The sequence below is a fragment of the Silurus meridionalis genome, chromosome 12, assembly GCF_014805685.1.
Source record: "Silurus meridionalis isolate SWU-2019-XX chromosome 12, ASM1480568v1, whole genome shotgun sequence".
Lineage (NCBI taxonomy): Eukaryota > Metazoa > Chordata > Actinopteri > Siluriformes > Siluridae > Silurus > Silurus meridionalis.
In genome coordinates, this window is record NC_060895.1 from 8,549,971 (window position 1) to 8,566,009 (window position 16,039).

The 16,039-nt window shown below is 36.9% G+C and overlaps 1 protein-coding gene and 1 long non-coding RNA gene across 6 annotated transcripts in view; one reads left to right on the top strand and one right to left on the bottom strand.

The window, feature by feature from the left end:
• Window positions 1-6,949, bottom strand: part of ncam1b (neural cell adhesion molecule 1b) — a 121,084-nt gene extending 114,135 nt beyond the window's left edge. For 3 of the 5 annotated variants that reach the window (XM_046862758.1, XM_046862757.1, XM_046862759.1), the window contains exon 1: window positions 6,681-6,949. In XM_046862758.1, coding sequence (XP_046718714.1) covers window positions 6,681-6,756 — 76 coding nt within the window. In that variant the 5' untranslated portion in view covers window positions 6,757-6,949. The remainder of the gene's footprint in view (window positions 1-6,680) is intronic. The other 2 variants (XM_046862756.1, XM_046862755.1) reach the window with 1 other exon arrangement.
• A 172-nt stretch (window positions 6,950-7,121) lies between these two features.
• Window positions 7,122-8,417, top strand: LOC124394521. The gene is made up of 2 exons (XR_006927511.1): window positions 7,122-7,669; window positions 7,771-8,417. It is a non-coding gene; the product is annotated as an uncharacterized LOC124394521 (long non-coding RNA).
• The last annotated feature ends 7,622 nt before the right edge of the window (window positions 8,418-16,039 follow it).

Genomic DNA, 16,039 nt, shown 5'->3' on the forward strand with positions numbered 1-16,039 from the left:
TATCCATAAACGAATTATAAATGTACTCTCAGTGTTTTAAATGCATTATGGTTAAGGCTGTACTCCAGCAGACTGTTGCCATCGGTAAAATGTTCTATAAATATATCATGCTGTATTTGTTTTTCATTCTGGTAGGTCTCTCAGTTTTTTCTACTACAAGGGGTGCATTTTATGGAGGAAAAAAAACACGTGGTGTGTATTAAATTATAAAACGATGTGTGTATCGATGTGTGTATAGTATACAAGTTCAGAGCACAGTACCAAGCTAGCAAGCAACCATACAATGCTAGCCTACTTGCAAAATGCAAGCAATTATTGAAAAGGAAAGCGTTTTCTCTGTTCTGATCCATCAGTGAGCTTCTTGTACAGTTCTTCAGAGTGAGATTACAAAGCTCTCTGTGGCACTCTGGACAACTTAGAAAGTGATTATTGTGAGCTATGTAGCTTAACGAAAATTGAAGTGCTGCTGAGAGAGAATGAAATCTATACTGTAATTTTTCTGCTTTACTGCTCAACTAGATGGCGTTTCATCGCATGCCTCTAAGCTCTGCTCCTCATCCTATGCTAACGGTACGCTATGCTTATGCTACAGGTAAGAATCTTCAACAAGGAGACAATATCTTGAGTCTTTGCCTTTGCTTAAGTCACTTGTGCGCTTTGGGTAAATTATATTATATTACATTATTGATAACGGTTGCAAATAAAACCATATACGTCATTCTTGATGTATAATAACAGTCATGTTGTACATTTTTCACCACTGATTTAATATTTATGACAAGCATAATATACGTTTTATATCACAGAAATGCTCACTCACATTTCTTCTCCCAATAGGAAATTATTATGTTTATGTTAATCTTATTCTAATACATCATATATGTCTTTATCTGAGTGACAGAATCTTTCCCCTCAAAGTCTTTTGGTTATAGATATAGTTGACCTTGCCTTCTAGAGCTCTGACATCTGATGACAGCTCTAAGAAAAGACTCTGACATCTACACCTACCATTTGTTTTAGAAGACAGTACTTCCAAAAAAATAATATGAAATGAAAATTCGAACGTGATCTATTTCCAAAATGTGAAACACACCATGTGGGTGGGAGTGATTTCTTTTTATATTTTCAATTTTGTCCAAATCTAGACTTGCATAGTGTTACATTCACTGTGTGAGGAAATCTAAATTTGCTAGCAAGGTTTTTTCACCTCTTTAACCCGGTGAACTGTTTTTTTTTTTAACCACCAAATTTTTGTAAACTGGATCATTAACTAACAGTCGTATACAAATAATCACTCACGTTTTAGTAAAATATATTGATCATATTAATGAGCTGCTTAATCGAGAAATTCACGCCACGGAAGTCTCGACGTCCAGGAGCTGTTCATTAAGCCTTTAATTCACTAAGTAATGAGTCGTAGGTGACTACCTGAACCTTATACATTAATTCCAAACTAATATTGTAAGTCAGTAAGTAATTTCCACTGCAAATGACAAACTCTATAACTATGCATTAAGACTGCTCTCCAAAATTCGCAGAAGTCTGTCTTTGCAGAAACTGTTAATCCAAATCCCACTAACCAATGACAATAAAGTGCTGTTAAACCCTGTTTCCTAGAGGTTTGCACAAGAATGGCAAACTTAAACCTGAGGAAAGTAAACTACAAATTTGAAGCTGCAAGCAAAAACTCTCTGGAACAAATCTCTGGAACTGCACAAGAACAATGGAGTGCCATTCTTTAAAATGAGATTCACTCAGTTGTCGTTTGATAATCGGGTTGGAGAGTGTTATTAACACATTGCTCGCAAATATCCCAACACAAAACACGCTGCCATAACCAACAGTGCTATCCGATATTCATTTCTGTAAAACGTTGCAAAACACAAAACCCATTACAATATCTATTTCTCTATTGTTTTATTTCATGTTGTGCTTAACTTGTATGGTACCTTCCACTAACCCTGGACACAAGCACCACTTAACTCAGCTTCACAGTAACACATTTTACTCCACTTCTTCTTTTTTTGCCAGATGTTGAATAACTGGCTCACCATAACAAAGGCTGCTAAAATTTGAGGTGATCTGCAAATTAGTTGTACAGTATATGATATCTTATTTGCATATGTCATAAATAAGGGAGCAGTGGGTGGGCGCTTACGTCCACACAGCTGATGCTGATTCATTGTTCACACTCAAATGGCAGTTCATTTAAATCTCGTAAAACATCTTCGTTAATTAGACACAGATCTGTTTCAGACGTCATCCTGTGTGTAAATTGTATATGCCTTTCTGAATACGGAGTCGAGGATAGCCGAGACTGTGCAATTATAACAAGCAGAACACATTTGCCCATCTGTTCCCAAAAGTGCCATAAAGGTAAAAATGATCTTAAAAGGAATTCAGACAGTGTTCAATAGAAAACTTACTATACCATCTTTATGCTGAGATGCTTTCACATAATTCAGTCGTTAGTTTTCTGTATCAGGGATAAGAGATCTAGACAAAGGTCACTGTTTTGCATCAGGAAAGGCCCATGGTCAGAAGGCACAGCCTCTATCAGAGCTAATTAAAAGCCCCACAACAACTCACCGGTAATTTACAGAATTACATCACCGAGATGACTCATCCTTAAAGCTCTGGGAAAAGCAATCACATAACTACCTTCCACCTTTCATGCCATGATGCTAAGAAAAAAAAAAAAAAAGAAAAATAGGGACAATTTCATTGCACATATTCATGTATCGTAGATCTGCGTGCTCAAAAAAATCCTAACTTTATTCCTTAAATGTAATGGTGAAAGAAAAATATCATCCTGGTGTTGAAACTGTAACGTCTTTAGTGTTAATTCGTTGGTCGGTGAGATCTTATCATTATTCCAATTATTAGCCTTTGCTGTTTGCTCTTGAGAACAAAAACAAAAGATGAGCTGCTTCTCACACCATGTTCCAGCAATTTCACATTAATGAGAAATCTAACAGGGAACACAGGATTCATGGTTGAATGCAGAATGTCATGTAGCTATTTCATACAGTTCACACATGCAGTGATTTTATCGCTTCCAGTCACCAGTCCCTGACAGTAGATGTTCCTACTTTTATCTGTGGGTGACACCACCAGCGCTCAACAAATCTAAAAAAGCCCCGAAACACTGATAGTCTTTGCACCAAACCGCTCCATACAGTCAATCTTTTCTCATCTTTCTCATTTTGCAATAAACATGTTGAAAATGAATGCCTTCTGGACGCTTTATCGCTGTTTGTGTGAGCATAGCTCATGACAGAGAATCTGCTTGGGGAAATGATGCCCTGTGAGATACAGTAGCAAGCCCCACGGTTTAAATGGAGTTATTTGCAAGTTGAAGCTTTGGAGTAGGGCTAAAATGATTCCTTGAATATCTCAAGTAATTAGAATAGAAAAATGCATCGAGGCACTGTGTTTCCCGACAGACCATTATTAATGACGCACCACCCCAATCTCTGGAGCACTCTAGACAGGTAAGCACTATGGAAGCAGTTTGCCTCATTCCGCCTTTTTTTTATCTCGCCATTCCCGCAATTGTTACTTTTTATATATATATATATATATATATATATATATATATATATATATATATATATATATATATATATATATATATGATTAGCATTCTGATGTAACATGGCAATTAAATGCATTAAATGGGTTTAGTTTTCACAGATATTCTTGTATGCAATTTCCGCAGCCATACTTTAGAGCTTGACCTGTTTGAGTAAAGTGTGCGATAACAAAAACAAGCGTAATGTAACCCAAAGTGAATCTTATCAAAGAAAGAAAAGTAAACTTTAAAGTCAGCTCATCTTGGCCACCATTAAAGCTTGAAGATTAATCTGCATGCTACAATCAGTATGGAATTTTCCTTTAAGCAAGCATTTAATGAGGTGTAAACTGATGCACTGTATCATAGGATTCATGTTTTAATGTTAACGACTGGTAATGCCTCAATGTTCACTATTAAAAACTGATTCTGGAGACTAATTCTTAAGCTGATCACATGCACGCTTCTATTTTCACTCCCACTGCTAGTCTTTGCAACAAATCACTCCATAAAGTCAAACTTTTTCAACTGGATTCAAAGTTAAATGCAGAATGCAGTGTAGCCATTTTATAGTTCCAATAGAGTTATTATTATTAAGCAAGTTGAAGCTTTACAGTCTGACCGGTTTGAGCCAAGTGTGAAGTCATAAAAAGAGCACAACTGCATCGTGGAGAACGGAAACTGAAGTAAAAATAAACTAACTTATCGATTAAAGAAAGGTAAACTATGAAAGTCGTCTCAGAATGTCGTTACAAAATCAATCTTGGCTGACATTAAAGCTTAATTAATATGCATTTTGCAATAAAGTTTTTCCCTCGAGTGAGCATTTCACAAGGTGCAAACCGATGCATGTATGGTTTTTCTTTCATTTTCACTATTCAAACTAATTCTGGAAACTGATTGAGACTGATCACATGCATTCTACTGTCTTCACTACCACTCCCAGTCTCTGAACCAAACTGCTCTCTAAAGTCAAACTATTCTAAACTCTCCCATTTTGCAATGACGGCGATCACCAACACGTTGAAAATGAATGCTCTCCGCTCGCTTTGTCGCCTGACAGAGACTCTGCTCGGGTAACTGGCGACCTGTAAGAAAGCAAGCTCATGGATTCGATGGAGTTACAGTATTAGTGTTAGCAATTTGAAGCTTTACAGCCTTACATATTTGAGCAAAGTGTGAGGTCACAAAAACAGACGTAGATCACCTGCAACTTATCAATAAAAGAAGTGTAACTTATGAGGCAGCTCCGAACAGCATTACAAAATCAATATTGGCCGCCTTTAAACATTAAACATTAATATGCCATTTTCAATGAAGATGGAGTTTTACTTCAAGCAAGCATTCATTAAGGTATAAACTGATGCTCTGTATCACAGGATAGAAAGAACATTACTTATAATCTTAAATGCCAGTGCTCATGTTAGTTCTCACTCTCCAGTGTTCTGTATTGATTAAAGATTATAATCACACTCTTCATGTCACCCAAATGAGGATGGGTTCCCCTTTTGAGTTTGGTTCCTCTCAAGGTTTCTTCCTCATAACATCTAAGGGAGTTTTTCAATGCCACAGTCGCCATGACTGCTCATCAGGGATAAATGCACACCATTCACCTTAACTGTTAATTTCTGTAAAGCTGCTTTGAGACAATGTCTGTTGTGAAAAGCGCTATAGAAATAAACTTGACTTGACTTGACAGGATTCATGTTTGAATGCTAATGTACGTTTAGCTTTTAATGTTCACAATTACAACTGATTCTAAAACTCAGATGCATTTCAGATGCATTCTACTGTCTTCACTCCCATTGGGAGTCTCTGCACCGAACTGCATTGATTTTTATCGCCAACATGTCGAAACATAAAAGCTATGTGGTCTTTGCTTGGGTAGCTGTTGATCTGAGATAGCAAGCTGCAATGGTTTCAATGGAGTTATTAGCATTAGCAAGTTGAAGGTTGACATGTGAGGTCACCTGCACAGACGTAGTCCAACAGAATCGTGGGGAATGGAGCTCAAAGATATCATTACAAAATCAATCTTGTCCGACATTAAAGCTTAAAGATTCATATGCAATCTGCAACAAGGTATTTACTTAAAGCAACAATTTCATGAGCCGTAAAACTCATGTTTTAATGTTAATTCAATTCTCATGTTTTAATTGTTCACTATTCAAACTTTGTTTATTTTGGTTTTATTGAGCACGACTGAAAATCATCAGTACTCTCTCAACTAGATTTATAGTCTCACCAGCATCACGTGCCGGCCACGTGACGAGTAGGCGATCGTTCCCGCCCAAATCTTGCGACCTGTGATTGGCTGGTGAGCGCGCGTGCCGCGAGCGGGACCTCGTCTAAATTGTCACCTGCATCTTCACCCTTCTCCTCATTATCATCATCATCATCCTACTCGTGCGCGCGACACCCGAGTAGCTACTGCTATTTAAACACAAACACACACTCGGACTATCTTAACACACAAATAAACAACAACAAAATGAATAAATAAAAAACAAATACGCTGTTGGGATAATAGAAAGGAAGATGGTTCAAGTAGGATCATTTGTATACTATATTATACTTCCAAATATAATTCAGAATAACGAACCCAAAGTTGGCTACAAGGTAAGAGCATTTATCTGGTCACGGTTTACAAAAAAACAGGGATTATTCAGAGAAAATGTCTGTATAAAGAGGGGAAAATGAGGCTTTTTTTGGCAGACCTGTGTGCAAACCCAGTGCTAAGTACAGAGATAACGTCCATCGCAATACCCCGTTTTCTTGCTGAACATCAGAAATCATCTGAACCCTCCAGCATCACACTGAGCGCCCCAGCTAGCTGGATGAACCTAAGCTAGTGCGATGTGGATGCAGTCCGTGTGTGTGTGTGTGGTGTGTGACACACACACGCACGTTCAAACAGGTCCGCTCGTGCACCTTCCACTCTCCTCTACATCCATCAAGCTCGGGTAGATCACTTAACGTATTGGTTTGTTGTTTAAACGCAAAACAGCGATGCATCGCGCCACATTTTCTCTTCACGTACAGTGAACAAGAACATTGCGCATCTTCTTCTTCTTTTTTTTTTTCTTTCATTTAAAGCGATTCTTACCTGCACTGCCAAGGCAAAGAAGCATCACGATGATCTCCTTGCTCGGAAACATTGCCATGACTCGCTTTTCCTGCATGCATGCGACTAGGGAGTGCAATAATCCTGTAACGAGCGCGAGATGAACTCGGGAGTTGTGTGGAAGCGATGAAACGTTTGCTGGAAAGAAGCAGCGGCGGCGTTGCGGCTTATAGGAAGCAAGAAGTAAAAGCGCGCGCGCGCACGCACGCACGCACACTCGCAAGCAGGGCAGGCTGCTTTTCGTAGCGCGCGCGCACGGACACATATAGGTGTATATATATATATATATATATATATATATATATATATATATATATATATATATATATATATATTTATATATTTACACACGCGCTCACACAAGGAGACGCGCGCGCACGCACACACGTAGACGCGCACGCGCGCACGCACTTTTTTTTTTTTTTTTAGAATCCAATCCGCCCAATCATTCATCCGTTGGGAAGCTTGGGAAACTGTCCACAGAAGGGGCACCACTTCCAAACAGCTCATTGTTCCCTTCCTCTCCTGCACTACAGAGAAAAAGGAATAATGTCTTATCCTCACTACATAGTGCACTTACAAATGCAAAACCCTGTTGTTAAACAGGGAAGCTTGGGAAAAACCTGTCCATCCCAAACAGGCTGAGTGGGTTTCCAGACGAAGATGGATGCACGAGCTCTGTTGTTTTGAATACAGCAGGCTATTAGATGCACATAAATACCAATGGCTTTGTGGATTAATATTGTTTTGTGTTATTTTTTTTATGGCCACTGTGTTTTTAAAACGACGAATCTTCGAGTAACCTGTTTGTGAGATGCTTTACCAGTTAGGTTGTGCTAGTGATCTAGCATCGCCATATTGTCTGACCAGTTTAACCAGCACATAGCACCTAAAAACGGTCTGGGCCAGAATGGGATTCGTGCTGGTCTAAAACTGGTACTTTAGCAGACTAGACACATACAAAGAAAATGGTAGTGTTGAAGGATTTGTTTCTTCTTTCTCTTCATCTCATCTTTCAGTGTGTAAATAGTCTCTCACGAATGAATGAACTGATACTCTCTTTTGTCTCCAGCTCTAAAAGGGCCCCGGCCTTAGGAGACCTCCATGAGACCTGGCCAGTAAAGAACAATGTTACCCTCATAGATCAGAGGCTCCAAATAGTCCAAGCACCACTACATTTTTTTTATGTGGAAAATTATGTGCATTTTTGTTCATTTCGCTATTTTTAAATGATCGGAAATCATGCACAATTGAAATGTTATTGAATTGTACAGCAGCTTGGTTATGCAATGACATGCTTTTTTTCTTGAGTACTATATGCAATTTATTATCAAGTGGCTACAGGTTACCAAATGCAAATCAGAACATGTTTATCAAGGTTTTTTCACACACCTTATCCAGGTCAAGATCATGAACCTATCAGAGGAACACTGAGTCTGAGGTGGGAACACACACCAGTCCATCATGACATCCAGAAAATCTGCAGCTGGACTTGGGATCAATGAGGCAGCAACACTACATGCTGAAGGAAGATAGTGTTTTTAATACAGTATAGTTCTTAAAATAAAAAAGTAAAGTTTTGCTGGTCTAAGGAAAGAAAAGAAAACATGCACACGTATGAGCATTTTCCATTTTGAATATTTAATGGCTGGTGATAGAAGTGTCTCACATCTTAATGTTAACACTTTTTAATTAAAATTATCTATTCAAAGAATTTCACCGAAGTGTAGACTGATTTTTTGTTTCGTAAGCATGTAATGTTTCTAAATGTGTGATATAATCCTATTCAAATGAAATGCATAACAACCCCAACAACATCTTTAAAAGAATAGATAAATACAGGGTTATGTAAAATTCAATACAATCCACCAACTCAGAAATCCATGCACATTTGTTATTAAAAAAAATTCCTGTTGACACCATAAAAAGCTTGTTCATTGTGGCAGTAGCTTGTTGAACATACACAGGATTAGATTGACAAAGTGGCTTCTATTTAAGAAGTATGCCTAAGCCACTGCCATCGTTCATGAGCAAGTTATTGAAATACAGTAGATGTAATAATGTGATCGGAAGTTGAAACGGGTACACTGTGAAACTGCCAAAGCCCTTTGCCAAGTCTTGAAAGCTTGCTTGATTCTTTTCAGTTTTTTTTTTGCAGGATGTTTTGCAGTGGTATTTGCAGATCATCTCCCTTTGCAGCTGCTGGAAATCATTTAGATTTTCTGTGCTTTATAAGAAAGAAAGGGGAGAAAAACACAGCTAGTAAATAATATAAATGTTTCTAGTTATTATATGTTAAAGTACAATGTGTACATTTCAACCTCATTTATGTTATGTTTTTATGATCAAGGAGGATAAAGATCGTCAATGAAATTGATTTAAGGAAAACATGGGGACTGGAAGTTTTACAAAGAAAATTCGTACATAAACTATAATGTAAATAGTTATTTTTTGGAATAGTATGGTTTGTGAACATTCACCTGGACAGGAACATGCTATTTTCTCAGACAAAACCCATTTACTGACTCATGGATTACGGACCAAAAAATAAATAAAGAATGCATAATGATCACAAATAGCAGATCTGGAATATGTCATCATCTCTCCTTATACACAAAGCTTTCCAAGGTTAAAAGACACTTATAAAGGGATCTTGAACATTCATGCAGCTTGATATTATGCTCAAGCATCCCCCAGTTGAAGTGCTCTTTTATATTCCCAGCTTTGTTCAGGCAGACTGCTCTGTATATTTCAAACTCCTGGCTTTCAATAAGGTTCAAATCCAGGCACTATATTGCAAAACAGAGATTTTCTGTTCGCAGAACTGTTTCCATTTCTCTTGTGATTTGGATCTTATGTAGGTATAGAATTCTTCCATTCTATTGCTAAGTATTAACCTTGTGTCAGAGCCATATCCTCAAGGGGCCAGTTGCTGGCCTTGATATAGCTTAGGTGAACTTTAGACTATCAACTGCTACCTGGCTTGCGTGCACACATATACACACACACACACACACACACACACATTTGCCTTACCAACCTTGTGAGGACCTTCCACTGACATTATTATAAATCGAGTTAATTAGTTGCAGTTTATTTAACAAAGAAAGGTTTCCTCATGGGGACCTGCCAAATGTCAAGGCTCAACAAGGACAAAACCTTCAAATATTCTCATTGCGTGAAGCCATTTGGTCTGCACCAAGATATAAAACCCACTCCCCACACACCCTACAAGGGTTATCTTTACTGTACTATTTTCTGCTATTTTGTAGAATGAAAAAACAAACAATATGCAATACAGAATTACCTAATAATATTGTTTCAAATTTTCCCTAGTGGTCTAGTGGTTAGGATGCGGCGCTCTCACCGCTGCGGCCCGGGTTCGATCCCCGGTCAGGGAACCTACCCCAGCCACTCTCAGTGCTGGTCCCAAGCCCGGATAAATGGGGAGGGTTGCATTAGGAAGGGCATCCAGCATAAAACATGTGCCAAATCAAACATGCGGATGATCCGCTGTGGCGACTCCTAATGGGAGAAGCCGAAAGAAAGTTTTATTGTTTCAAATGTTCAAATTCTATAAACTATATTTTTATCGAAGACAAACACACTCTTGGTATCTTTTCATCTTTTCTGAGTGAACCCATATAGGCGAAGCTACTCTCTGCTTTTTTTTGGGACGAAACCAGCTTTCATAAAAAGTCTCGGAAATCTGATAAACATCCATAAACATCCCGCAGTGAGAGGGATGAACAACCTGTAAAGAGCTTTCCGTAATATGGACAGCAATCTCTCCTTGAAAATAACACCTTTAAGGCGCTTCTCTGATTATAGCCACACCCCACAGTGCAGCTTGGGGATATGATAAAAGTGATTGCATTTCACTATAACACAATTGCAATCACTGATGTGAGTGTAATGCAATGTAAGGTGGAATTACATTTTCTTGCTTTTTTCACAGAGGAGAGCAGGAGCAATGCAGTTAATTTTTGCTTTTCAGCAACAGTTTCTACCTGCACACTCTCATAAAATCTATGTGAAATTATATGGAGCAGGAAAAGAGGAAAGCAGTTTTGGATATTGAAATTCATATAATGAACCCAAATTGGCAAAAATTTTATTTAATAATAATGTAACTTTTTAAAATAATTTTATAGCACATTTATCTGTGATTTATTGGCAGATTTATATGTTGTAAAATATGTATATATAAAAACAGCATGAAGCAATGTCAAAAAGCAAGGCTTGGGTTCACTATTTGACATGCAAGTATTTGCTTCCATCTGCTGGTTAGATCTTAGCGGTTCAGCCACGTGTCTGATGTTGGCCATCCGTTCCATTTATTCAATACAATACTACATAGTGGAACTATTGTCTGATACTGATCCAGTGTCAACAACATCTTAGTAAATACATTTGCTCTTAATTGACGATCTGCTTTCCACAGCCTTCATCAGCCATTTTATGTAAAATATCAGGAGTACGTTTTGGAGACAAAGTGAGAGAGGCGAGACTGAGAAGGTTTGGACATGTGCAGAGGAGGGACATGGGGTATATCAGTAGGAGAATACTAAAGATGGAGCCACCAGGAAGGAGGAAAAGAGAAAGGCCAAGGAGGAGGTTTATGGATGTGGTGAGGGAAGACATGCAGGTAGTTTGGTTGAAAGAGGCATATGTAGAGGACAGAGGGGAATGGAGATGGATGATCCACTGTGGCGACCACTAATAAGAGAAGCCGAAAAAAGAAGAAGAAGAAAAAAAAGACAATGGCATCTGGTTTAAGACAAATCCTATGTTTAATCCTGACCAGCACCACTCCTTAATCCTTTTCGGTGTAAGATCTTGCTTTAACACACATTTGCAACACTTTTTTTCTCAATTGTGTGGAAAAATATTAAAACTGCTTCTAATGAAGCAACACCTGAGGACCAAGACTGGCAAACCTGCTTTGTACAAGGATTCAAACCACTTCTGCTTCAGCGAATACTTAAACTTGATTTACAGTGTACACAGCTGTGCTATAAAGATCACTGTTTTGTTTTCACTCAAATTGTTATTGACTATTTGCAGCATTTATTTATGCAGGTCAGGATGAATATTCAGTGTTACAGACTTCCTACTGAAGACTATTTTATGTACTACAAAAAGAAATGAACATGTATTTATAGCATCAAAAATCTGTATTTTGTATTTTGTGTATTTTATGTATTTTCCTTGATGACAAGTAACTATAAGTACTGACTGACCAATTTATTGTTGCACAGTGGTGTACTTTATTTACTGAATATTAATAATTACAGTTTGTAGGATTGGGTGTAATGTACCAGGCCATTTGTAATTAGATTTTCTCTTCTGTAGAGGGCAGAAATGTTGTGGTTTTTTTTTTCTTTTCATTTGTTCATTTGGTAATAAAATGTAAGAAAAGTGTTTTCATTAGAAGCGAGCGAAAACAGAAATGAATCTGACAGTGATTCAGTGTAGTATAAGTATTCTATAAAACAGAATACATGCCATCGTGAATTGCAAATAAGTGATCAGCAATAACATTACTCATAGGTAGGTTGTAAGTATGCAGTAATGGAAACTTCAAGGCAAAATGTTCACTAGCACATATTTCCTTGCTCATTATCCAGGTGAAGCTTACCACATAAGCTGTTAATAATTGTGTAATTAATGGGGACAGCATCCTAGAGGATACTTCCATGTACTGATACCTCATAAACGTTTTGGTTCAAAGTTTACATTTGCTGAGTGTGCACAAAAAAAAAAAATAAACAAAAAAAAAACAAAAAAAAAAAATTGGGTAATATTACAAGCTATGCAATTTTAGTCAAAAGAGTGTTCAACTCATTTGTCATAGTTTGGGGGAAGCAGGAACTCAGCAGTTAAAATTCTGCACTAGTGCCAGAGTGTTTCCGAAACAATTATTAATCATACAGTGATATTGACAATGTCAATAAATGCAAAAAAAAAAACTTGGAGTCTATATGATCTGCACAGTAATACTTTCATTATCAAATAAATTGCCAACCAAATACTGTACATGGAAATCGAAAAGTCTACTGTGGTATATTTTTCCAGAGAAAACATATCACACTAGACTGATTAGCACTAAGGCATTTAACCGAGTCTTATGCAGACAGCAAAACAGGGCAATGCATGAAAGTGTATAAAATGATGAGAAATTACTTGAAAGTCTTTCCTGTGAAGGCAGTCATTTCCTAAGGATAATGTTATGTGCCAAAAAATATTGTAATAAAAATGAAGAGTGCTTGCTTTAACATATTGCAAGGAAATTAGCAAATACAGTACAGACCAAAAGTTTGGACACACCTTCTTATTCAAAGAATTTTCTTTATTTTCATGACTATGAAAATTGTAGAGTCACACTGAAGGCATCAAGGGCTATTTGACCAAGAAGGAGAGTGATGGGGTACTGCGCCAGATGACCTGGCCTCCACAGTCACCGGACCTGAACCCAATCGAGATGGTTTAGGGGTGAGCTGGACCGCAGAGTGAAGGTAAGAGGGCCAACAAGTGCCAAGCATCTCTCGGGGAACTCCTTCAAGACTGTTGGAAGACCATTTCAGGTGACTACCTCTTGAAGCTCATCAAGAGAATGCCAAGAGTGTGCAAAGCAGTAATCAAAGCAAAAGGTGGCTACTTTGAAGAACCTACAATATGACATTTTTCAGTTGTTTTACACTTTTTTGTTATGTATATAATTCCACATGTGTTAATTCATAGTTTTGATGCCTTCAGTGTGAATCTACAATTTTCATAGTCATGAAAATAAAGAAAACTCTTTGAATGAGAAGGTGTGTCCAAACTTTTAGTCTGTACTGTATAATTAAAGAAAGTGTTTCCATTTAAATCAGTATTAATTGTGTGGCATATTATTAAAGGAAAACATAGAAAAAAACGACATTGTTCTGTCTTTCACTTAATTATTTAATTAATATAATTTATATTTGTGACTGTGATTAACCCTTTAGTTTTGAAAAGGTCTGGCACATAATGGTATAGCATTCATCTGGGTTTAAAAATTGTTATAATTCATTTATAACCCCTTTATGCAGCACTGTTGGTAAGATTTCTCTGTTTAGATTGAGCAATAAGACTGTGAGAAAGAATCTGTATGATAGGTGTTTGTTTGTTTTTTTCACGTTTCATAAAATGTTTTATCTTGTGATGTAACTATTCGTATCCTGCATTTTTTAGCATCTCTTTATTTATTTTTTCACTGAATTTCTAGTTCACAGACAAACGAATGTAATTTGACTGTAAACTGATGTTTTGTTTAGAATCACCAGCTTATGAGACGATTTCTATGAACCATCTCAGCTAAATAACCAACCAGAATGTAATGAAAGTAAGAAAATAAATAAAATTGCGACATTACAGTGTACTCAATTATATATATTTTTTTAGTTTTTTTTCTGATGAAATTCTAAGTTAACAAGTGAATGTCATATTTACATAATTAAAAAAAACTAGCTTGTTTATTATTTGTTAATTGTTTGCAGTTTTAGTCATTAGTTATACCTTTACTTGGCTTTGGCTTAGCCAATTTACTTGAACTGATGCTAACTGGCATTAGCAAAACAAAAGAAAAAAGGAAAAATCAGGCTAACGTTGTTAAATATAGCCCGATATTGTTAGCAAAGGTACGTCAGTGTGCTTTTCAAATTAGATGGAGTTCATACTGCTAAGGCAAAAAGAATTGCGTCATTTCTGCTTACGCCAACATGGTGAAACATTTTACTTGTTACTTGTTTGGAGGCAAGGCCAGAGGTGCTCATCCTCAGCACTGCAGTGTGGTGTCTTATCCATATTTTAATGCACATGGATATCTCTAGTTCTACATTGTGTAGCATAAGCAGGTCACTGTAGATGGTGTTTTAGGATGATTTTTGATGATTAACTTGTTCTAATGACCCCATTTTATTTTCATATAGTATATAGCAAGTCTTTGTATTGGTGAGAGAGGATCTCCTCTGTCAATGCCTTTTCGATTTGTAAAGAGTACTATAAAGGTCTATATAAATGTAAGGAGTTAAAATGTGTTTTGTATCTTGGAAATGTATAAGTAATAATATTCCAGTAAAGTATAAATATGGAAAAATCGTAACAGAGTATTGTCTAGACCTAGATATAAGTATCAGATGAACTCGTTCTTTACTTTGAGCTAGTAGTACTGCATAATCATTCAATTTAATAAAAGATACTATATCAAATGGTAAGTAAAACATATTCTAAAGCCAGTGCACATACTTGACCGGTAGAAGTAGAATTACCTCTCTGAGAAACCATAAAAGATGTCTTTTATTGCACATCCTGCAATACTCATACTTTATTCCACTGCAAGAATGGAATGTTGCAATTATTGCAATAGTTCAATGAAATCAGTAAATATTTGCATAACCATTATGTGTAGAGGCGTTCGATTAAATGTGCCGCTGACCACGAGCTGTTCGAAATAGTGCACACCACTTTAATTTGCATATTGACATGTTCTGACACTTCCCACTTCCTAAACAACAACAAAAAAAATTTTTATACCCCGATGCCATTTTGATATTATATGTAATTTTATGACATATTCTATGTAATAGAATATCTATTCTATTACAAATGCATTTACAGAAACAGAAGCAGTGTCAATTTATTTCAGTTCCACAATCAGATGTCACTTAATAAACAGGAAGTGGATAAAACATTAAACAAAAGCGTGGAGAGATGGTTATGTGGTGCACAAACTGAATCTACACTGATCAAGCATGAGTTGATATTATAACAATATTACAGGTGAATAAATAACATCGAAAATCTCATCATGACACCTGTTATTGGGTGGGATATATTAGGCAGCAAGTGAACGTTTTGTCCTCAAAGTTGATGTGCCAGAAGCAGGAAAAATGGGCAAGTGTAAAGCTTTAAGTGAGTTTGACAAGGGCTAAATTTTGACTGTTAGACGACTGGGTGAGAGCATCTCCAAAACTGCAGTGCTTAGAATACCATGAGAGGGTTATGGGCGGCCAAGGATCATTGATGCACGTGAGGAACGAAAGGCTGGCCCGTGTGGTCCGATCCAACAAATGAGTTATATAGCTCAAAAAGCTGACGAAGATAATGTTGTTAATGCTTAATGGGTTAGGACTGATTTGGCAGCAAAAGAGGGACCAACACAATATTAGGCAGGTGGTCATTATGTTATGCCTGATCGATGTATTACATACCCTGTATGTTAATTAATTGACATTGTGATTTAGGTACATTGACAAACATGCAACATTGCCCCAGAATATATATATATATATATATATATATATATATATATATAT